General features: G+C 38.3%; 1 protein-coding gene across 2 annotated transcripts in view; it reads right to left on the bottom strand.

The window, feature by feature from the left end:
• Positions 1-24,711, bottom strand: part of RUNX1T1 (RUNX1 partner transcriptional co-repressor 1) — a 166,837-nt gene that overhangs the window by 128,073 nt on the left and 14,053 nt on the right. The window contains exon 2 of one of the 2 annotated variants that reach the window (XM_038745343.1): positions 11,860-12,032. The exons of the other annotated variant lie outside the window; for it this stretch is intronic. Within the exon in view, the coding sequence (XP_038601271.1) occupies positions 11,860-11,947 (88 nt within the window). The 5' untranslated portion in view covers positions 11,948-12,032. The remainder of the gene's footprint in view (positions 1-11,859; positions 12,033-24,711) is intronic. 2 annotated transcript variants of the gene reach the window in all.

Here is a 24,711-nt window from a genome sequence, read left to right as displayed (position 1 = left end):
ATCATGTCAAAATGCACAACACATTTTAATAAAACTGGATGATATCTGGTTTTAAAACCAGGTCTTAATATCAGTACATTGCAAGTCTCCTAAACCATAGCTCAGAAAATTGAACTTCCATATGCTGTGTGATTATGTATCTTTTCTATGTGTAAAAAGGCTTTTTAAGCTGTTATCTGACTACGGTAATTGCCACTTTAAATTGATCCACGTCAACAAAACCTGGATCCCTGGAGATTCTCACCTAGAAGTCTGCCTGTAGAAGGGGCTAACAGAATGCCTGTGCATCTGAGACTAGTTCAGCATTTTTCTCAAGCAACCAGCTGCATGAATCGTTTTCCCCTCTCATTATTTAATACTCTAAGGCAGACTGCATCCCACTTGGCAGTCCTCCTTGAATAAGACTTCCTAGATGGGTATTCTTTTAATGCAATCACTTTTATACTAAAAAAAAAGGTGTAGAAAGTCCAAAACTTGAAACAAAGATGGTCAATCAATACAAATGGTGGGATACATATTTGTTACCTGTGAAGATGAACAGAGTCCTCCTGGAGGCTTGTTACAAGTTATCTGTTTTATGGGACAAATGTTGCAGTACCTTTTGGGACATTCATGCTAGTGGGTTTAAAGAAAGCCACCAGCTTTCTTTACAATTTAGAAGCAACGATGCAAACCTCATGTTAGAATTCTACCAAACTGAAAATAATACTGGTTCCTAATAACCAGGCATTACCAACATTTATTTATTTATTTAAAAATTGAACTCCTTTTGGTAAATTAATTATTAATTATTACCGTGGTATTTGTTAAGCGCTTACTACGTGCCAAGCACCGTTCTATTGGTAGTCATTTGTGTTTTGGGTCTTTCCAAAAATATACACAAATTGGCTTACCACAGTTGATGCATCCATTAGAAAGGCATTATTGAATTGCTCATGGAGTTTTTATTTATTTCCAAAATATGGCTTTAAAGTACAAATTATCTTTTGTTCAAATCGAACTTGTACTTTCTAAGCACTTAGTACAGTACTCTGCACACAGTAAGCACTCAATAAATACTACTGAATGAATGAACCTGATTTATCAACAGGCACTAGAAGCCTACTGAAATGCCAGTTAATGAAAGGTCTCTAAAACAGTGAAATAAAAATCTGATTCAAAGGTTTTCTACTAGTCTTCTCAACTTTTCTCTTTACTTATAGCAGACCAGGGTGATACATTGTATCTTCACACAGTGGGTATTAAGTGAGTTAATTCAAAGGATCTGAAACCTCATTGATCCTAATTGAAAGCAATACACCCAACCAAACACTTTTCTACCCCATCTGCTCTAGCCTGCCACCAGCTATTCAATACAAGAGAATTAATAGTTTCAGATATTCTAACCGACCCAATAAAGGCACTCATTTAAGCAGGACTGCATTAACAAAGTGAAAACCGAGGGCAAAATGGGTTCAAATAGAGCATTTTACTCCTAGTTGGCTTTAACAAAGCTGAATAAGGCTTATTCTGACTTTCTCTGTGCAAGACGATAAACTGAATGAGAAGCCACTCAATGATCACTCAATGAGCATTGATGAATGGTCATTAGGACCCCCCCCCCCCCCCGATCTTGGGGAAGGCCCGTCCACAAAGTGGCACACCAACTTGAAAGGGTTGACTCACTAATGTCCAGATTGCCCAGCGTCCTTGTCCCACTTGCACTTTCAGACCACTGGCCACCAAATGAGGCTGACATATTGGAAAATAATCTTTTATGGACGAGTGGTAAAAAATAAAATGGAGGCATTAGCTCAGCTTTCAAATTCAAATCTGTGAGCTTTGTCAGACCCCAAAGGTTTTGATTTTCCACCCAGCTGGAAGCTATTAGTGTTTTCTTAAGGCATCCCACTGACAGGGCAAACCCACCCAATGTGTGAGCTGTTGCACTAGGGGAGACCAGATCTCTGTTTTGGACGCTGTCCTAACTTCACATCAGTTTGACAGTCAATTAAATAGATACAACACCTAATAAAAATGTACATTAATTTGTTTCTGCTTCTAAAGGACAGCTAAAAGTGCATCAAACAATAAACCACATAATAGATTATCTTCTGGCAAAGACAAATCCAGTTGTGCATTGTATACCAGAAAATGAGGCAAAATTTCAGTAGGAGAAAAAAAGTTTTCCTTCCCACCATAAAAAAGTGAGGGAAAAGATAAGTCATTTAACTCAGAAAGACTGGATGATACCAAAATGCTATGAGAGTATCTTAATTCTTAACAAAAGTGTGTACAATTGCCAAGCCAAATCATGCAAAGGCATTTCCCCAAATATTATCTTAACAGATTAGCAAATATGTGTCATTTCCCCAAATTTCCCATTATAACAGTTCTCTGGAACCTAAGCTAAATGACAAAAGGAACAGAAGACCTAATAACTATCTACATGCATTTCAAATGGGTACAAGCACCAGTGAGGAAAAGGAGTATTTAGGGCTAAGAGGATCTAACTAGGAATAATGGGATGAAACCAAGCAAGAGAAAACTAGACTTCAGATGTTTTCCTTAAAAGAAGAATTATAAAGCATCTCACATAGAAAATTCCTACCCAGTTAGTGGGAGAGAAAAAGAAAAGCATGGAGGAGAGAAGGAGAGAATGAGGGAGGGAAGCAGAGGGTGGGGAGGGAGAGAGGGGAGTCGGGGGGAGGGGAGGGAGGGAGGGCACATCTAAACTAATACTACTAGCTATTTAAAGCCTTGTGATTCCAGCCTCCTTGCCATCCCCACCAAAAGGGGATTGGAATCTAGTAATCCTGGCCCAGTTTAAATCTGGGTAACCTGGACAAATACTAGGCAAGATCTCATAGACAAGGTAGAGTTCCAGAATAGTCAATGTTTGTGCTGCTTCCTCCCAAAAGGTGTGACCAGAGCTACTGATGACCCTTTTGTATCCAGAGTGTCAGAGAGCAGTAATGGAGGGGGACAGGGAAAAACTAGGAAATGTCTGTCAGTCAGATCATCTGAGGGAGGCTCAGAAGTGATAGACTAGTAGGATCTTTTCTTGCCTCTCCTATCTAGAGCTCAGATACCATGAGTACAATTTTGGTGCTGGGCATTAGGATTACAGGATTGTCCTGTTGAAGCCATGGCTAAAGTGGACATTTCTACTGGAAATTAAGTTGGAAAGAATGCCACTTAGTAGTGTAGACATGCTAATTTGTTAGTTTCTTATACATGCTAGCGACACTCTATTTAGGACAGAAAATGGATTATTTTTAATGGTATTTGCTAAGTACTTAATATATGCCGGTCACTATTCTAACAGTCAGAAAGATATAAGCTAATCAGGCTGGACACAGTCCATGTCTCACATGGGTTTCACAGTCTGAATCCCCCTTTTGACAGATGAAGTAATTGAGGCACAGAGAAGTAAGGAGAATTGCCCACAGTCACACAGCAGACAAGTGGCAGAGCTAGGATTACAACCCAGGTTCTCTGATTCCTAGGTCCATACTCTTTCCACTCTTGGCCACACTGCTTCCCACTTTTCCCCTATCAGAGATGAAGAGGGTGATATTTTAAATTCTAACTTGACAGGCAAGACAGCCTAATTTTTTTTTCCATCTTTCATCTCTACAACTGATGTAAAAAATGTTAATCATACTGTTTAAACACCATATTTCATTTAACTACTGCCAAAATAGACTGCTGCAAATGCATGTCTGGTTTAACATTCATTTGGGAAACTGAGGACTCTACAGAGATGAAGAAATAACATCTGCTTTAAAAGAGGTGGACAACAATACATATTCTCACACACCAATTTGTCTTTGGGGCAAATTCTTTAAAGTTCATGGTAAAATTCCGTTCAGCAGACAATTCGGATTTTTAAAACAGTGATCTGCTGCCATACTTAAGAGGTTAAAGGTGAGGTGTTAGTCACAGCTATAGGATAGGTTACAGTCCCTGCATTTGACAATTCCATTGAGAGGGTTGAAACAAGACCTTACTCCAATAACCAAAGAGCTTCAGGGTACTTTTGGATTTAATATTGTAGATATTTGCATAATTATCTAAGCTGTTGAAATGTCTTTAGTGAATTAATTACCATAGCTCACTCAAAAGCTAATCAGTGATTTTTCAGGACATATACTTTTCATGTTACAAAGGAAACTTTTGAGCCTATATCTAAGTATATGGCCGTGTAAATGTATCATCCATGCATCTAGTTTCCTTATGCTTTTCTTGCCAGAAGTAAATATCAGTGACTAAACAGTGACTAACTAAACAGATTTTATTCATTTGACAAGGACTGTAACATTATACTGAAAACCTTTGTTTCGGTGTCACCACCTCCCCATTTTGACTGATGGCAAGTTAGTTTTGTTAAAACGCAAGGGTGATAGAGTATGCTCCAGTGAACTTTCCCTCCTCTCAGCATCAGAGACAAAAACCTGCAGCTCTGCTCTGTGCTGGCAGCCATCTGGACAGCTTTCTCTCAAAGCCTGCCCCACACCACACTGCAGGCAAAATTTCAGGGCTCTAGAGCTCTGTGGGACTATTCATGACATACCAATTTCACATTTTCTGCTTGTATGCTTGCAACAATAAATGCTAATGAGGACTATGAATGACAATTTTAAAGGCAATAAAAAGGTCTCCAAATCCCTTGCATATGGAGACACTATTTTCAAAACTTCACCTTCTGTTACAGAGCTGTTACAATCCAAAGAGGAAAAAAAAATAACCTAAGGAATACAATGAGATGATCAAAGCATATCTGAGTCCTTAAGATTTCCAGAGAAAACAGGCCATCTTGGAGTGCTCAGTTAACAAGAGGCAGATTTTGTCCCAATATACAACAATGTAAATGCACACTTAAAAACTGTGCTTTCTGATCTGAACTACGCATTTCAATGGACTTGCTGCTCCTTATCACAAATTCTCACTAATGGTGGTTTGTTTGGAGAATTCCCGGGGAGTGGTAGTGAACTGTTGAATATTCCATGCATCTTAAAATGATTGGAAGCGGATCATTGATTTGTTGGCTGTCTTACCCTGCTTTATAAATCTACACAAAGGCCAAGAATTGAGCAAAGTCAACAAGATGCTGTATAACTATAAATGCAAATGAAAGGAAAATTTCATCTGGCTACAGTTTTAAGTTCATTTGCTCTAGCGTTTCCTTAACGTGGATTAAGACACTTTCAACGAAATCCACCAGGTGGAGCAAATACACAGCAGTATAAATCCTACAGTGTTTCAAACATCCTATTACCACAATTTCAAAAGGATTGATTTCTTTTTTTTTTTCTATCCTCCCTTTGTAGTTTTTTTTTTTTCAAAAATCTACATTCAATTATTTTTGTCCCATATATCAACCAATTCACGTTCTCCATGGGTACTTCTGCTGATGACCAATTCTGTAAATATTTGCAAATATCAAATACCATATTTACACATACTTCTCTTTTTATTGGCCCGTAACATTCCTTTAAAATACCACCCCGAACCGTTGCTGTGATATTATTTTTAAATATGACAAAAGTCAATTTAAATGTAAACTCCCTATTTTATCACATCACTTCAGTCATAATAGCTGGTGATATATACCACCTATAATGAAATGCCAGGGAATGGGGTTAAAAACCTTGAGCTCAATTTTCTGACACCTGTGATCAGATTCTATTTAACCATGGTTTGTTTGGCAAGGGTGCTTTAAGACTAATTCCTTTCATCGCAAAGCCCTACAAGCCAAATTTGAGGTGCTATATATATACCCTGATTCTTCTCTGATTTGATAACTTTGGTCAGGTGACACAACTCTCTGGCTATTACTTCTACTGTTTCCTGGTTCCTGAATTAGCTCTTCTGGAAGTTTAATTTCCTGTTTGTAACTAAGACAAGAGTCCTGTTTCTAATGGGATACATTTTTGAAGCTCCCTCAGCTCCCAACTCAACCTCTGCCTCTGCTTTCCTTTTCTCTTCCTGGCAAATATTCCTCAGTCAATATTTGTGCCATATCTTACTCTTTTTACTCTATGGTCTCTTTTCCTAGTCTCTTAATCAATCAATCGTACTTATTGAGCACTTACTGTATGCAAAGCACTGTACTAAGCACTTGGGGGAGAATGACACAATGAATTAAGCAGACATGCTCCCTGCCCATAACAAGTTTACAGTCTAGAAGGGGAGGTAGACATTAACACTTCTCTCATGTCAGACAGGCATGTATCTAAGTATGTATTTCAGGGGGTTACCGGGGTTTTCAATCAATCGTATTAATTGAGCGCTTACTATGTGCAGAGCACTGTACTAAGTGCTTATAGATTTAGGTTTATAGATTTATAGATATATAGATATAGATTTAGATATAGATCTAGATACAGATTTATAGATATTTATATATTTATAGATATAGGTTTATAGATTTAAGTTCTGCTAAGCAGCGTGGCTCAGTGGAAAGAGCGCGGGCTTTGGAGTCAGAGGTCGTGGGTTCAAATCCCAGCTCTGCCAATTGTCAGCTGTGTGACTTTGGGCAAGTCACTTAACTTCTCTGTGCCTCAGTTCTCTCACCTGTAAAATGGGATTTAGACTGTGAGCCCTACATAGGACAACCTGATCACCTTGTATCCCCCCAGTTCTTAGAACAGTGCTTTGAACATAGTAAGCGCTTAACAAATACCATTATTATTATTATTACTGCTTGTGTTGGAGGAAGGCACACAAGCTGAAACACTGATGTGATCGGGATTCATTCACTCATTCAATTGTGTTTATTGAGCACTTACTGTGTGCAAAGCACTATACTAAGCACTTGGGAGAGTACATTATGACAACAAACACATTCCTGCCAACAAGGAGCTCTCATGAAGTTCTCAAAACCCAAATCTTCAGTGTAAGTGAGCTGGGGTGATAGGTTAAGTCGATCAGTCATTCAGTGGCATTTATTGAATGTCTGTGTGCAGAGCACTGAGCTAAGCACTTGACAGAGTACAACAGAATTAGTGGACCATGATCTTGTTTTCAAGGAGTTGGCAATCTAGCAGGTGAAGACGGGGGAGTGGTCAGGAACACTGACTCTTGAGTGGAGGTAGACTCATGTAAAGTGGAAAAATGATCTTTAATAAACACACAGCACAAGCATTTATAAAATATATAGATATAAGATGTCTGCATAATCTTAAAATAGATACAATTTGTTACTGCAAAATGGATTGATGTAATGTCAATTCCGTCATCTGACTATTCAGTTCTTTTCTAGGGATATTTGAAGTTTAGATTATTTAACATTGTCCCAAAAGCATTTGAACACATTGCCAAAACAATCTACAAATAATTTCTTAAAATAACTCTCATCAAACTTTTAAAATAATTCTAAGATCCTTCAAGAGATTTTATTTTTTATCCTACAAATTTCTTGGAACTAAGCAAGTATGTTCTCATGAACAAACTCCTCATTCCATCTATGCCAGCTATTATTAAAGGAATTGCATGTGTGTACCAGGACTAACAAATGTCCCATATTTGTTTCAAACAAATTACTGCCAATATAATCATAATTTTTCCCTCTCTTGTCTTCTTTACCCACTTACAGAGCATCATGGCACCTGCAAAATTTCCACTTATAAGCAACAGCATTTTCCCTTACTGGAGGGCTATAAAAAGGATTTTTTAAACTATTCTCCAAAATTTTATACCTTAAATTGATTATACGGTTCATCCAGTGTCTTGCACATAGTAAGCACTTAACAAATGCCATTATTATTTTTATTCAAAATCTTTCTTCAGCACCCCCAAGTTCCAAACCCAAGGGAGGAAAATAAATAATTTAAATAAAAATGAAGTTCAAAGGATGCTTATGGTTTGGTCAGGGGGCCTTAGAATTACAGACTATAAATAGTTTCCATTTTTTAAGGGTTATTAAGAGTTCACTTCCAATAAAATGGTAGTCACTGTTTTTGTTATAGACAGTATTACATACCAATGTCAGATTTATAAGGGACAAGCTGAAATGGACATTTTTTTTAAAAATCTGTGAACAAAAAATCTGTTAGAAAAAAATACATATACACATATATATGTTAGACCCCAAGCCTATCTATCAGAGTAGTCTGGTCTGGAAAATGGAGAGAACAGTACTGGCAGGAACCTCAAATTCCTGACCAAACCCTCTTCCACACAATGCCTCCTGAATGAAAGGAACCGAGGCCAGACAGAGATAGCCTCCCGTCAGGAACTAGGCCTGACGTTTGTGGACAGACGGGGCTGGCCTTCAGGATGTCAGAACGGCACACGGCTGCCTGAGATACTGCATTTTCACACACTCTCCTACTGGATGTTTTGCTCTTCAGGTAATTAAATAAGGAAGCAGGACTGCTGGGTATGACTGACCTCAGTGCTGCAGCTCCACGGTTCTGCCTATCAACATCCGCAAGGCCCGCCTGGATCCCCAACTGCATTCCTCTCCCCTGGTTGTCCTCCTTTTCGTTCTCTCTTTCTCCTCAACTCCAACCCCCCAAAACACCTCCTTCTGACCATTCCACGTTTACAAGTTCACGGGACTATGTGGCAGTGTGACGCTTTCGTAAAAACCCTTGGGTCATTATTTCGATAACCCATAAAAGAAGAAAACAGGTTATAAGAATTGCCCCAGTAAAACTGTCTTTCCCTTTTTTGGAATTACCTATGTAAAACACAAACCTGTTCTAAGTATCTGAAATCTGGACAGGACGGAAAGGACTTAGCCTTCTAACAGCATAACCAGAAGGAATATTTATAGGAAATGAAAATAAGCTGCTAATTCACGTAAACACTGTTAGGTCAGATTGTAGGTCATTTTAAGGATGCCATAAATTTTTTTCTTTTGAAAAGTATAATTTTGTCACTAATACAAAACACTATGATCCATTTTGTAGTGTTCCATTTATTTCAATAAAATTTTATATTGGGTAATTAGTATTTCCCATCTGAGGTTTTGAGATTGCACAATAGACTAAAAACAGACAACAGAAGCTATATAGGTTCTGACTGTTTTATTTGATCTCTTCAAAAAGCAGATGATTGTTCATTAACTAAACTCCAAAATGTCCTTTGTAGTAATATTCACTCCTAACACACAGGAACAACACCTAGTGAAAGGAGTAAGTGGTAGAGGTTTTGAAAATTATATTTGAACGCAATGATTAGAAGCATGAATAATGTATTCTTTCTTCCTCTGAAAATCCAGGGAGTGAAATATTGGCTGAAAGGAAGACAGAGACCCAAAGAGAGAGGAATACAAAAGCATGCCTGCTTGACTGTGTTCAACACAAAGGACATTAAATGAAAACAACTGGCATGTTGCCAAATTCCTATAGAGGCAGAGATTCAAATAAATTAATTTCACGCATCACACTGACCTGAGATCAGTGTGCAGTGGTACAATACAGTCAGAGCACTATGTGGGGTAAAAGCCATTAATGCTATCAGAGCCCTAGTTTATAACGCAGAGGAAAAACTGAAAACTCAGTTCTTAAAAAGCAAACTTTAGTATTAGTAATTAAAAAAGTAATTTGCCTTCTGGTCTTAATAAAAATATTAATATTTGAGGGAGAATTGTTCATCTAAGATGTAGCCAAAAAACAAAATGAATGTCTTTCTAATTTGAAATATGCCCCCTGAACCATATAGTCTGCACACGTGTACTGCAGAGATCATGAATCACATATGATCTTTATATGAGTATATTTACACCAGCTCAAAATCTTTATTTTCTATGAACCTCTCTCCTCTTTTATGAAGATTCTAGGTTTTTTTATTTCGCTTTTCCCCAATACTTCAAAACCTGGATTCCTGCCCATTTGTTTTTCTGCTGGCTCAAAAAGGAAACAATGTAATAGTGACCACTCAACTGTTTTAAGTCAACTGAGCCCACAGAGGGATTTGTATTATGTCAAAGGCAGCTTGGTTATGAGCTTTAAAATAAGTAGCTCATAAAGACATATGCACAATTTTACACATTCACCTTTGCTATAAAGGACTGCCTTTAATGAGGTTGGTGAGGGGAGAAAACTAGATTCATGTTATGTTGGAGCAGGCTGAGACGGTCGCTGGATATTTCATAAAATATGAATATTAAACAAATTGTGATAACTACTATGGAACAACTGTGTGCCATCAACACACTGTCTCAAAAAAATTCTGGGAAATGAATATTACTAAAATTCCCCCCAAAAGCATGTATTATGATGGGTGTCCTTGTCATCCACCTTGGCTTTCATTAAAGCATCTCCCTTGTTGCTATCAAACGGTTTGCCAGCACGCCACAGGTGTGTACACCCCAGGAACAGATGATGGTGTAATTGGGCCAGGAGTGATGACAGCTCCATATATGTACTATGTTCATCCAAAGTGTGTTGATGTATCTGTCAACCATTTTCTTTGTTTTTACTTTTTCATCACAACCTTGCTCTTGTCTGGGCAGGTTACCATGTGCCACCACAGACCATTGGAGAAGAAAGGCAAAGAAAAGTAAAAGACGCATGCTATTATTGACAGAGCTCTTCCTGTGGTGACCCTCAAGGGAAACCAATTCAAATATGAGAGAGAGAGGGGGAGGGAGAGAGAGAGAGAGAGAAGGAAGGAACGAAGCAAAGTAAAAGAAAGATAAATAGATTGATTCAGGGACCTTTTCTTCATCTCAGTCAAATTATCTGTTATTCAAAATTTAAACCAAAGTCCTCATAAAGAGGCCTGATAATGGTCATGTCTGCCCGAGGGCAAAGAAATATGAGTCTTCTCTCAGTTTCTTTTAATGGTATCTCTAGGGAGAACAGAAACACACATTCATACGACTTGAAAAATAACTGATGGATAAACAGCCACCTGCTTCAGACTTTGTAGGGGAGGGGCCTCTCAGATCTCTGATAGTGGTCAATTCCCTCCTTTGCCATTTCTATCTCAACTCAAAAATGGGATACGCAAGCGATTCCTGCTCACACAAAGCAAGTCTTTTTTCACCTTGTTTCAAGTTGGCTATCTTCAGATGTCTGCAACATATCCCTGTTGCTTCCCAAGTCTAATGATCTTCACCAATGCTTATTTGCCCATGATTTTTCCCAAACAGCACAGAACAGTAAGACTCAGATGCACAGTCTTTGGACACTGGCTCTCAGCTTCATCTTCTCCCCGGTTTGAAACTCACAGGCCTTTTAATTAGTATTTTAACAGATACCACTTGGTAATGGTTTGCTATTTCCTTAGCTAGTTAAATAAGTTGTACACACTTCCCTTTTACCATCTACAACTTGAACTCCACAGAGCAAGAAGTGCTCCCACAGCATCACTTTAATGTACAAGATTCAGACACTACCCGGTTCAATTTGAGTAGATAATGAAAGCACTTTTTTTTTCTGTTTAGACAGCAAACTGTTTCAGAAAACACCATCTACTAGTTACAATAAACACAGAAATTGTGGCATAGCTTTTACTCTTTAACTCCAAGTGTTGTTTTGCTGATGGCAGATGTATTATGAAACATGGCAAAAAGCACTCCAACATGAAAGAGAGAGAAAATTTTCTACTTGATCATTTGATCAAGCTATCATGGGATCTTTCAGAGTACCACACAGCCTCAGAGAGCAAAACTTCCAATTTGATTCCCATTTTGGTTAGATTTCCCCTCTCCCATCTTTGCCCTTCCCACCTCTCCCCACCCCCACATCCAACTTTTATAAAAGCAAAATATATGAAATTGACACTTTGAGTCATGATGATCTGGGAGGGAAAAGGGAAGGGATAACTTAACAAGTATAGTTTACAGGGCAGAGAAAGTGACAACACAACTTTCTGTTTAAGTACATAAATGACAAAATCAAATATTTGTCTGGTCCTTACCTTGACAAAATTCAAAGTTCCCCTTTTTCCGGCAGTCACCTATTACTAAACTCAGTGCTCTCCAAGTGTTTCTTTTGACAGATATCATTCTCCACCAATCGCTCTGCTAATTTCCTCTCTCCTTTTCTGACTGGGACAGATATTATGTTCACCAGCCCAGAGATCAATCTTTTCTATTGACAACAACAAAGGGAAAAAAAATGCATATATCACATCCAGTCTGAAGCACCACACCCCTTGATTTGCATTATAATACTCAGCCAGTTGTTTTTTTTAGAAGCAGATAAATGCTGTCATTCTAAAACAATTATTACCCACAATTTCTCAGTTCATATAAGGAGGTGCTTTAAAACTGTATTAATTCTTTTCAGCAAAGCACCGTTTCATTAGTTAACCATTTACAATTGTCTGAGTTAGAGGCTACAGTTAAATGGAGATTGAAGGAAGTGATCTCCTCCATTAAAACTCCTGTGGCCTTAATTTGAGGAATTTTCAAAAATGGGGGCTCAAAAGCCCTAAGGAGAACGTCATACTTTACCTGTTTCAACAAAATAAATAATGGAGGATTCACACACACATTTTTATTTTCCTTAAGAAGGAAATCATTGGATTTTTTCCAGTTATTGGAATTTTCAATGGTAAAAAGCACCAGCAGGACAAAAGTGTTCCAAATAATTACATTTGTGATTCAAGTTCGATCATTTTGGGTATCCTGAAAACGTATCTCAAGGATCTCAAAGAATGATACTCAACTTTCCAGGATCCTATGGAGCCTGTCAGATGTTTCATAATTCCCCCTGCATGGTTGGGGAAGTGAAAATAAGTAAATCCAACCTCCCAAGCGCCCACTTTCTTCAGCTCCAATCTAAAGTTATAGAGTACATCCCTTTCCCCCACCCAGTATAATTCATGAAACTCTGACTCAAATATGTGATGTTATCATCCCAGATATGATCATTATCAATTATCCCTTTATTTCACAATACATCCTAGATTCTGAAGGTTTGTTTTGTTATTGTTTTTCCAAAATTATGCAACGGTGGGAAATGTACTTCAGAAAAAATATTTTCCTGGTATGGAGCAAACCTGTTGGCTTATTTTCAGTAAACATTTGAACGTTTTAAAAATTTAGCTATATAATTCTACTTTATAGGATTGCTTTGGATTGGTTTAACAAATTCACCTTTCATAAAATAAAAATCCATCAATTTATAAAATTCCACAATGAATTTTGAAACAAACTAAAAACTTTCTTACGTGTGACCATTACATGTTTAAAAGTTATGGTTTTCCCATAGCACTACCTATATTAATTATCCTGTTTACTGTAATGAAATGTCTTTGGAAACTGTAAACTTCCATTGGACAAGTTCCAATTCTCCAATTTAGGAAATACTTTACTCTAATATTGAACTTCCTCTACTTTGCACCTGAAAAGTCTTTTATACCACAGATCAATGCTTTTAAATACAATTGCAAACATATTTCTCCCTATTTCAGGCTCTTTTTGGTTTCACTGAACAAAGCCCCATATTTTTGAATGATGGGAGAAAATTAATTTCTCCTCAAGCACATTTCCCATTGTACAGCATTTCATTTAGATATTTAGAAAAATGCATTATATTAATGTATGTGAGTGAAGTTTCATATGTTATGGTGTAGCCAAAATCAAGAAATTAGGATAAAAATTCTAGGTCTGCCTTTACTCAATTTTCTGGCTTCATTCAATTAGAAAACTACTGATTCCTGGATATAAAAGTTGAAACATGGTCTTTTGATTATCGTGCCTTTTTATTTATTAGAATTCATTTTAAGCTGCTAATATATTCTAAAATAATTAAATATCAAAGTTTGTGAATTAATTTAGCCTCTCCAAGTGCAGTTAGTCATGACTGTATTTCTCACTAAATATCAACTCTGAATAAGGCAACACTTATTGTATTCAAAAATTTCCCATCTGTTCCCATGGGTACAATCTATTTTAGGAATTAGCAGGGCAAATTTAAGAATACAAAAAAAAAAAAAAATGATGGTCCATACTTCAAAGCTACTGGTCAGGGAAAATGTGCAGTTTCTGTTTTACGCAACCCACACACATTATTTACTGGATTGATATGAAAACATACGTGATAATTATAATGATCAACATTGAAAAGAATCTGGTCAATGCTCTAGACTTCTCTACCATAACACTTAGAAATGACCATAATATTTGTATTGTCTCTTCTTTCCCCTCTGTTTGTAAAGTCCTATTGTGATATGCATGCAGTGACTTGGGAACTGAACTCCGCCAGTATTATGCTTCAAACAATTTGTAGTTTCACAAGACTGTTATTAAAAAGGCTCAGAATTCTGTATTACCATGGAAATTGAGGAAAACATACATTTCCAAACAAATATTACTTTTTCTTAACGGTATGAAGTAATGAAAACCACATGTGTAAATTTGCAATCCGTGCAGTAGTTCAAGCTGCAGCTAATAGAAAATACAGAAAGTGAACTCTGCCATATAAAGGATTCTTGTTACAAAAATATAATGTGAAAACCAGATGCAGACAGAAAACCTTAATCACAGATGGGAATGTAATCACTGGCATACATAATACTTTTTTGATCAATCTTAACCATATGGGCAATGTATTTATTTTCTAAAGAATGCAATAACTTGTGAGAGCCTTCTATTCAAATTCAGTTAACCTCATATTTATAATGCTTTTATCTTACTTCCCCATCCCTCCAGTAAAGCTAAGCCAAGATTTTAAAAGGAAGAAATCACAGCCTTGGAAAATCATTCTTTTATCAGTTTATCTTTCAAAATGTTAATAACTACATATATCACAATCAGCCTCCAAAGAAATCAAGTGCAGTTAGTCATTACTGTATTTCTCAATCATTCCCCAATATCCCTTCACTACCTAAACATATTTCTCCAGAGACTTATGTCGCCATTCATGTCAATTTTCCTTAAGTCTAGAATATAGGGTTATTCAGGAAGTTAGCATTAAGCATTTCTCTTATTATCAGCTTGTAGTGAGTCAAAGCTTGCTTCCCTCTCTTATTTAGTCCAAAGACGATCCTAGCCCAAAGGATGCAATCTGCCCTGCCAGAATGATTGTTTTCACATGTGCCTTGTGAGGCCACAGTTAGGGAATTCTGATCATTTGAGTTAATAAGGCATGAGGGAGTCATGGTATTAAAAGAAATTATCTGTGCACATGGGATTGGAACTGTTGATACTACAGCACCATCTTCCCTAAAAACCCCTCTAGACTGTAAGCTCATTTGTAGGCAAGGAATATATCTGCTTATTGTTGTATTGTACTCTCCCAAGCACTTAGTACAGTGCTCTGCACACAGTAAGCACTCAATTAATATGATTGAAAGAACGATTGAATGACCAAAACACAACCCTCACCTATAACATCATCATCATCATCAACTGAATTTATTGAGCGCTTACTATGTGCAGAGCACTGTACTAAGCACTTGGGAAGTACAAATTGGAAACATATAGAGACAGTCCCTACCCAACAGTGGGCTCACAGTCTAAAAGGGGGAGACAGAGAACAAAACCAAACATACTAACAAAATAAAATAAATAGAATAGATATGCACAAGTAAAATAAATAGAGTAATAAATATGTGCAAACATATACACATATATACAGGTGCTGTGGGGAAGGGAAGGAGGTAAGATGGGGAACTGGATGTATTATTTTTGGCAACTGAAAACTGGGCTTTGTTTCCAATGATAGGGAAAACCAAGCTATTTAACTCTTGGATCATCGCATTAAAACATATCTAGTGTGGGAGGCAGGAAGAAGAGAATATTTGATAAATGAGCCAAATTCTACCCAGAGCAGAAAGTAATTCCTATTAAGACACTGGGTGCTGAAACAGGTTTATTTGCCCCTTTGGAAGAACATTTAGCATACAGCTGTCCTAATTTATCTCCAGGAAGTGACTTGGGTCCAGAGAGAAGCAAACCATCAAACTAAGTGGCAGTACTGATGGTAACTGATTTTAAAATGGCTTTAATAATAATGATGGCATTTGTTAAGCTTCTAGACTGTGAGACCAGTGTTGGGTAGGGACTGTGTCTATATGTTGCCAGCTTGTACTTCCCAAGCGCTTAGTACAGTGCTCTGCACACAGTAAGTGCTCAATAAATACGATTGATTGATTGATTAAGCACTCATGTGTGAAGCACTGTTCTAAGAAATGGGGGGATACAAGGTGGTCAGGTTGTCCCACGTGGGGCTCACAGTCTTAATCCTCATTTTACAGATGAGGTAACTGAGGCTCAGAGAAGTTAAGTGACTTGCCCAAGGTCACACAGCAGACATGTTGCCAACTTGTACTTCCCAAGCGCTTAGTACAGTACTCTGCACACAGTAAGTGCTCAAATAAATACGATTGAATGAATGAATGAATGTGGCAGAGCTGGGACTAGAACCCATGACCTCTGACTCCTAAACCCGTGCTCTTTCCAATGAGCCAGTTTGACTATAAAAAGTAAATCCCCAAAATGGAAATGTGACTGTTGTCCTGTTGAAAAACTTGTTAATCTTATTCGGGTGAAGGGAAACATTATCAGAGAGATCTCCCAATTGCTTTCTGAAGGAATGGATCCCAAACAAAGTACTTCCAGCTGCTATCTAATCTGAGGGTTTGTTAGAACTGTCAGATGCCCCCAAACCATACATTAAGAAAAAACACACCAGGAGACTCCTTAAAATGATTTGGCTTGAAGAAAATATTTTCAAACATAATTTTGTCTCTGATGGGCTGAATTCTACCCTGCTCGGGACTTAATACTTGGGAGTAAAAGACGGGGCAGGATCACCCATTTAGACATTGTGTAACAAGAATGGTTATTCAAAAGTGTCCTAGTGAAATTCATGAAGTCAAAGGGATGATTATATTTTTCTTACTGAAAGCTGTTATTCCTGTGAGAAACACTTTTTTCCAAGACCTCAGCAATACATATAATCAAAATATGCACTATTTTAGGCTCCGAAGAATATGTGTAGCATTTTAAAAAGAATAGAAAACCTCCTAGCAGACAGTGTAGGACTACAAAGCAGGAAGAGATCATCAAGATTCTTGCTTTAAGTCATTTGTAGGGGAGAGGTGGTCCTTTTTTCCTTAACTAATTCAATCTATGAGAGACTATCCCTAGAGGCCAAAAGAAGAGAGAACCAATTATACCCAGAGGCTAGTTTCTCCAAAATAAAGGCATCTGTTCCATGCCAACAACTTCCACATGGAAGAAAAACAGAACTTTGAAGGCATCTGTGCTCATGGTTGACAGTCACAGATCTTACAGTCTACTGTAATTGCCCAGCTGCAAACACGAGCTGGTGGTTATTGTTGCTGTCGCTGCTGTCAGCTGATCTCACTAAAAAAGAAGCGTGCTTTGGTCCTCATTAAGGGGAGTTGCTTGTAAAACTGTGGCACTTCGTTGCTTTATCAAGGTTCCTCTAATTCACTAGGCTTTCTAGCAAAATACAACTTCAAAGTTATCTTCCATTAAATAAGTAAAATTGCTAAAGTGATAATGGCTGTAACAAAGTTCCAGTTTACTAGTTTCAGGCTGATATTGTCTGAGTCACCACATACGGGTTGCACTTCACTAACTTCACAAATTGCCTATTTTTGTAGATGCTTCTAATTTACAAAGTGACGTGATATCATTTTAAGAAACCAGTGTGGGGTCCATTCTTTACATGACAAATCAACACATCCTGCATCTTTTTTAAGTGCTAGGACTTCTCTTAAATCTATTTCCCCAGTTTTTATTTCACATATATTTGTTCCAATATTAGGAAGCAATTGCTTCTCCAAATTTGCCTGAAGTTCAAAGAGTAAATGCACAAGGTGTTTCTACACCCACAAATTAAATAATTTAATTTCCATGTGCTAAACCTATAATTGGCACAAAAATGTATTTAACTCAAAAAAATTTTTATAGTTTCTTCAACCATTACTTTTTCCTTTATGTTGCTCCTAGTATGATTAATCCAATCAATAGTATTTATTGAGCATTTACTGTGTGCAGAGCACTGTACTAAGTGCTTAAGGGAGTACAATATTCATTCATTCATTCAATTGTACTTACTAAGCCCTTACTTTGTGCCGAGCACTGTACTAAGCGCTTGGGAAGTACAAGTCAGCAACATATAGAGACAGTCCCTACACAACAATGGGCTCCCAGAGTCAGTCTGAGAATTGGTATTTCTTCAGAACTTCTGACTTTCTCATGAAACTACTCAATTTATTTTAAACTAGGGAATGTTACTGTCTGTTGATATATTGTATTTCCCCAATTTCTCAATACACTGCTCTGCACACAGTAAGCACTCAAATATGATTGAATGAATGAAAAGCAATTAATACCTTATTACTAAATACCTTGTTCTTCAGCACCTATTTTACAGCCCCCTTTCCAAATCAAGCATAGCCCCAATTGAACAAGCCAGTGGAAAAACAATCACATTAATTTCCTTTTTAGAGTGGAGGTGACTGATTTACCCTCATCTATGGCAAGAGAGAAGAGAATTTGCAATCCACATTTGTTTCCATCAGAGGTCAAATCCAGATTCAGTTCCTAAATAAATCTATCCAGAATATAGGAGAGAGGTAGACAGATAGATACAGAGAGAGTGTGTTTGTGTGTGTGTGTGTGTGTGTGTGTGTGTGCATGTATGTGACAGGTGTGGATAATAGTAGTTCCTCTGATGCCCCACTCACTCCAGCAACATGAGGCAAACAGTACCAATATCATCTGCTGTTCTTTCCAGCTGTGTTTGCTCATCACTGTGTACATAACATGCACGTAGGGTCAGGATGCAAACTATGAAGTCAACCATGATCTGTAGTTTATTGCTTAAGTTGGTTATACCTTGAGGTTGCCTGGGTGCTAGGGATTAGAAAAGATGCTCAAAAGATCACCTCACTCAAAGCTGGCTCACAGGAAAGACGGGTGGGCTTTAACCTTGAGGAAACTATAGCTAATAAAAAACAAATGCAAGAGACAGATTCAAAAGCAGGTGCTGCAGGTAGTAAATAGAACACCATGGCATAGGACAATGTTTATGTGTATAGTGTGGAATAGAGATGTTATATCAGTGGAAAGGATCTTGTCACCAATATTATCATCCCTGATTCTGAAGAACAGCTGTCTATAAAGAATGTGCTTCTAGCTTTAATGATTTCAGTAACCAGATTTTTTGGCTATTATACTTGTAACCCAACTAGCAACAACTCATAAAACATAAACTAAAGATCTGCCCCCACAAAGCTCTGCTGTGCATTAGGTAAAGGATTTGGTCAGTGGAACATCTTCAATTCTTCCAGCAATAATGGCCATCCATGTTCCTGAACTGTGGGCCATTCCCTATAATCTTTTTTGGCACTACTCTCAAGTTGAGAAGTAGCTTGGCCTAGTGGATAGCGTGTGGGCCTGGAAGTTAGAAGGATCTGGGTTCTGGGGAAGAAAAACTTCACGGATTCTGCGTTGTGTTTTAGTGGGTATGTTTGAGACAAGTTTATTACTATGAGCCCTTCTTCTAGCACTAGTAGGGAGTGGTAGTTGACTGGCAGGGTTTCCTCTGCTAGTCAAGGCCATCTCAACTCTAAGCAATCCAGAGTTTCTTTATATAAAGCTGGTACAGCATTTAATTAATAATAATAATAATAATAATGGTATTTGTTAAGTGCTTACTACATGCAGATCACTGTTCTACATGCTGGAATAGATACAAGGTTATGAGATTGTCCCATGTGGGGCTCACGGTCTTAATCCCCATTTTACAGATGAGGTAACTGAGGCACAGAGAAGTTAAGTGACTTGCCCAGTGAGTACAATACAGGGCAAATACATGGTGTTTTGGACAGAGCACAGGCCTGGGAGTCAGAAGGTCATGGGTTCTAATCCCAGCTCCACCACTTGTCTGCTGTGTGACCTTGGGCAAGTCACTTCACTTCTCTGGGCCTCAGTTCCCTCATCTGCAAAATCGGGATTGAGACTGTGAGTCTCATGTGGGACAGGGACTGTGACCTTCTATTTGCTTGTATCCACCCCAGCACTTAGTATTGTACGTGGCAACATAGTAAGCACTTAAATACCATAATAATAATAATCAGGATAGGCAGCAATAACTCCTAGGGCTGGGATTTTTTTTTCCATCAGGTCACTGCTTTGTTCTCTAGCTGATTAGATGCCACAGAACAGCAGGGCCAGGAGTCCTGATTATATCAAAGGAGTAGCTTCATCATTTCCAGATACTCCTTTTAGAAGACCTGAGAACAAAGTGAAGATGTGCTGTGCAGTGCTTGCCTTGGTAATCAAGTACAGCCAGAGGTGATGAAGAAGGTCTAGAGCTGAAAGAGTGCAGAGGGATAAATGCAGGACCTTGACCATTGTGTTTCCACAGTTCTAATCCTGGCTCTGCCACTTATCTGCTGTGTGACCTTGGATAAGTCACTTCACTTCTCTGTACCTCAGTTACATCCCCTGTAAAATGGGGGTTAAGACTGTGAGCCCATGCCGGACATGGACTGTGTCCAACCAGATTTACTCATGTCTACCCCAGCACTTGGTAAGTGCCTAGCAATCAATCAATCAATTGTATTTATTGAGCACTTACTGTGTGCAGAGCACTGTAGTAAGTCCTTAACAAATACCAGAAAAAAAAGTTTCTGCTGCCATTTTGATTCCACCTGAAAGCCACTGAGAATCTATATCTTTAAATCTCTGTGACAGCAGTATATATATATATATATATATACATACATATATTTGTGGTATGGTCTTCATCATGAAAAATTAAACCATTTTGTAGCAATTTCTCCCTTAATAATAGTAAGAATGTTGGTATTTGTTGAACGCTTACTATGGGCCAGCACTGTTCTAAGCACTAGGGGAGATACAAGGTAATCAGGTTGTCCTACATAGGGCTCACAGTCTTCATTCCCATTTTACATATGAGGTAAGTGAGGCTCCAAGAAGTTAAGTGACTTGCCCAAGGTCACACAGCTGACAAGTGGCGGTGTCAGGATTAGAACCCATGACCTCTGGCTCCCAAGCCTGTGCTCTTTCCACTGAGCCATGCTGTTTCTCAATCCTTGGCAATACAGCCCTATTCTTGAAATTGTCCAACTGAAATGTTTTAAATCTCATAACATTTTCTTCTAGACATTTTATGATATTGCTTTAGTACCCATGTCAGGTATTACCATTTCCTCTGGGTTTGATTTAAGCTTATTTGCAGCTCAGATAGGCCTTAATTCTACACATTCTCTTTTACCTGAAGCAACCACTTGAATTTCCACTGCACTTCAAAACATTTTCTGCAACTTGTCAATTATAAAACAGCAATCAGATTTATGTGATTTACTGGGCCAATAACAAAATCAATGCAAACAGGGCATTGAAAGGAAGTCCATTATAGAGAGTCACTAGACCCTAGCACCTTGAATGAGACTACCACCCCCACCCAGATAGGAAATACAGTCCAATAGCTCTTGAACAACAAATAAACCTCAGCCTGTGGTAATGATGGGTACTTATATGCAAATGAGCTATTACCTCCCAGCCAGGGAGATATATTTTAGCCTCCTGCAGTTATTTAGCCAACTACATCTGAAGTGCAAGACAAGTGAAAATTTTGAAAAAATTCATGGTCAAAATCCTGGAACAATAATAACACATTGATATTTACTTAGTGCTTACCACATGACAAGCACTGCATTAAATGATGCAATAGATGTTTGTTTATTGTTGTATTGTACTCTCCCAAGCACTTAGTAGAATGCTCTGTGCACTCATGAATACAAGAAAATTGGACTGGATATAATTCCTGCCCTATATGGGCCTTACAATATAAGAGGGAATAAGGACAGGCATTTTCTTCTAATTTTACAGTCAATTAATGGTATTTATTGAAATCTTACTGTCTTACTTGCCTGAGTGCCAAAAAGTAACTAATTGAGGCACAAATAAATTTAAGAAAAGTCAAATGGCAGGCAAGTGATTCAGCTGAGCCTAGAACCAAGGTCTCCTGTGTTTTTTCCCCAAAGCTAAACTTCCTACCAAAATTTATTCTAAACACCTTCTTCCATTTGGCTATATTTCCTCATTAAACATAGTGAGATTAATAATATTGGTGGTTTTTGTTAAGTGCTTACTATGTGCCAGGCACTGTACTGAGTGTTGGGGTGGGTACAAGTAAATCAAGTTGGACAGTCTCTGTACCATGTGGGGCTCACAGTCTCAAACCCCATTGTACAGATGAGGTAACTGAAGCACAGAGAACTGAAGTCACTTGCTCAGGGTCACACAGCAGATAAGTGGCAGAGCCAGGATTGGAACCTATGACCTTCTCACTCCCAGACCCGTGCTCTATCCACTACACCATGCTGCATTTGCATTCAGTAATGTTGCATTTGAGTGCAGTAATTACAGGAGTGATTTTGTCCAAACTGCCCCCCAAGCACCTCCCACTTTGGCTGAACTAATGATACCGCTATATAATTCATGTTAAGATTTCACCTACCAGATTTTCATGATTTAACAAGTTTTAGTGGGAGGTTGGGTCCACCCATCTCAAGGAAATGGCTAAAATGACTGTAAACCTTGATAGGATAAAAGTGAATTCCTACAATCACTCTAGAAAGAAATGCATTGGGGACTTTCAAGATTCAGCTGCAGGAGATGAAAAATGTCCATTAGAAATGCTGGAGAAATTGTAGGAACCCATTTAGTCTGCCGGATTGTCTTTCTAAGTTCACTCATTTAGTATCTGGGATAGAATTATTCACAAAAAAAGGACATGTCTGGTAGTTCTGCTTTTCTAGTCTGAGATGTGTTTTTCCCCGCCGCCTGTTTCCGTAAAGATATCAAAATCTCTCTTCTCCTATCAGGCCAGTCAAGGGAAAACTTTCTTATTCTTATTGAAGTCTTATTCCATGCTCCCGAAAACCCCCAGAAGAGCTGGGATTCTGCAAAAAACCACTCAAATGAAATTCCACCCAAGCCCAGAATGATGCAAGGCAAAGTAAAGAGTGGGAAGATCACAACGGGAGAGCAGAAACTCTGCTTAATATTTCAAAATGAGAAGATATTGAAATGAACCCTGTCAAAACATACACACACAGCAGTGTTAAGATTTCCTTTACATTCCACATTGACCACAAAAATCACTAAATATTTTCTAGTTCTAGCAAAGATTATTCAACAAATAGGTTTGTTTTATAAAACAATATACAGCTTTGAAAACATGATAGCCACTGTGATTTATTACTCCATCCATCATGGGAATATAACTAACTCTTGAACATCATCAACTACTTAACAGCTCATAGTAGTCCAGTACTAGGATTTAAAGGAAAATTTAAAATAGCCTGAAGAAGGTTTAATGCTTGTAGCCCCAGGTTTGAAGAGATTGAATGAGCCTGGATAGTCACATTCCAACCATCCCTTTGAGATAAGTAGATTGTAGGTTAGATAATAGGAGAGTGTTAACCGTAGGCCCAATTTCTCCTCTTTGCTACTTCCCCTAATCCGTTCTTTACGAACAATATTGTTCCCCAAGTATTTTCCCACACAGTGGTAGTTGGATTCTTGGACTACAGTTCAAACTAGACTTGAAAACTCAAGAACTTGGTTACTCTCTTGAAGTGAATGAGGCATTTATTAAATATTTAACACCCTGAGTATTCCAGGGGAGAGGAAAAATATACATAGAGAGTTAGTTGGCTTTATTATTATTATTATGATCATCATCATTATTATTATGGCATTTGTTGAGCACTTACTCTGTGCCAGGCACTGTTCTAAGTGCTGGAGTAGATACAAGATAATTAGGTTGGACACGGTCCCTGTCCCACAAGGGGCTCACAGTCTTAATCCCAATTTTACTGTGGCACAAAGTGAATTGACTTGAGATCTCAACCCCAACACAAAAGTCCTCTTCCTACCTATGATTTTTGGCAGACTGCATTCAAAACAGAGATGTTGTGATGCTGTAATAATCCTGCTTCTTCAGACATTAGGCAGAAACTCCTCACCCATGGCTTCAAGGCTGTCCATCACCTCGCCCTCTCCTACCTCACCTCCCTTCTCTCTTTCTCCAGTCCAACCTGCACCCTCCGCTCCTCTGCCGCTAATCTCCTCACCATGCCTCATTCTTGCTTGTCCCACCATCGACCCCCGGCCCCCATCATCCCCCTGGCCTGGAATGCCCCCCCTCCCCACATCCGCCAAGCTAGCTCTCTTCCTCCCTTCAAGGCTCTACTGAGAGCTCACCTCCTCCAGGAGGCCTTCCCAGACTGAGCCCCCTTCTTCCTCTCCCCCTCCTCCCCCTCTCCATCCCCCCACCTTTCCTCCTTACCTTCCCCACAGCACCTGTATATATGTATATATGTTTGTGCACATTTATTACTCTATTTATTTATTTTACCTGTACATATTCTATTTATTTTATTTTGTTAATATGTTTTGTTTTGTTCTCTGTCTCCCCCTTCTAGACTGTGAGCCCACTGTTGGGTAGGGACCATCTCTATATGTTGCCAACTTGTACTTCCCAAGTGATTAGTACAGTGCTCTGTACACAGTAAGCACTCAATAAGTACGATTAAATGAATGAATGGTACTGCCTCAAATGGTGATCACCAACATCACAAAGGTTCTCCCATAGACATACAGATTAAGCATCAAGCACTGTACTAGGTGCTGGAGTAGATGAAAAATTAATCAGTTTAGAGTGTTCTTGTACTATATGGAGCTGACAGTCTAAGGGGGAATCTTCATCTTACAGATGAGGAAACTAAGATAGGGAGAAATTAAGT

The sequence above is a fragment of the Tachyglossus aculeatus genome, chromosome 4 (genome assembly GCF_015852505.1).
Source record: "Tachyglossus aculeatus isolate mTacAcu1 chromosome 4, mTacAcu1.pri, whole genome shotgun sequence".
Classification (NCBI taxonomy): domain Eukaryota; kingdom Metazoa; phylum Chordata; class Mammalia; order Monotremata; family Tachyglossidae; genus Tachyglossus; species Tachyglossus aculeatus.
Note: the sequence above shows the minus strand (reverse complement) of the source record. Positions and strands in the feature narration are given on the sequence as shown.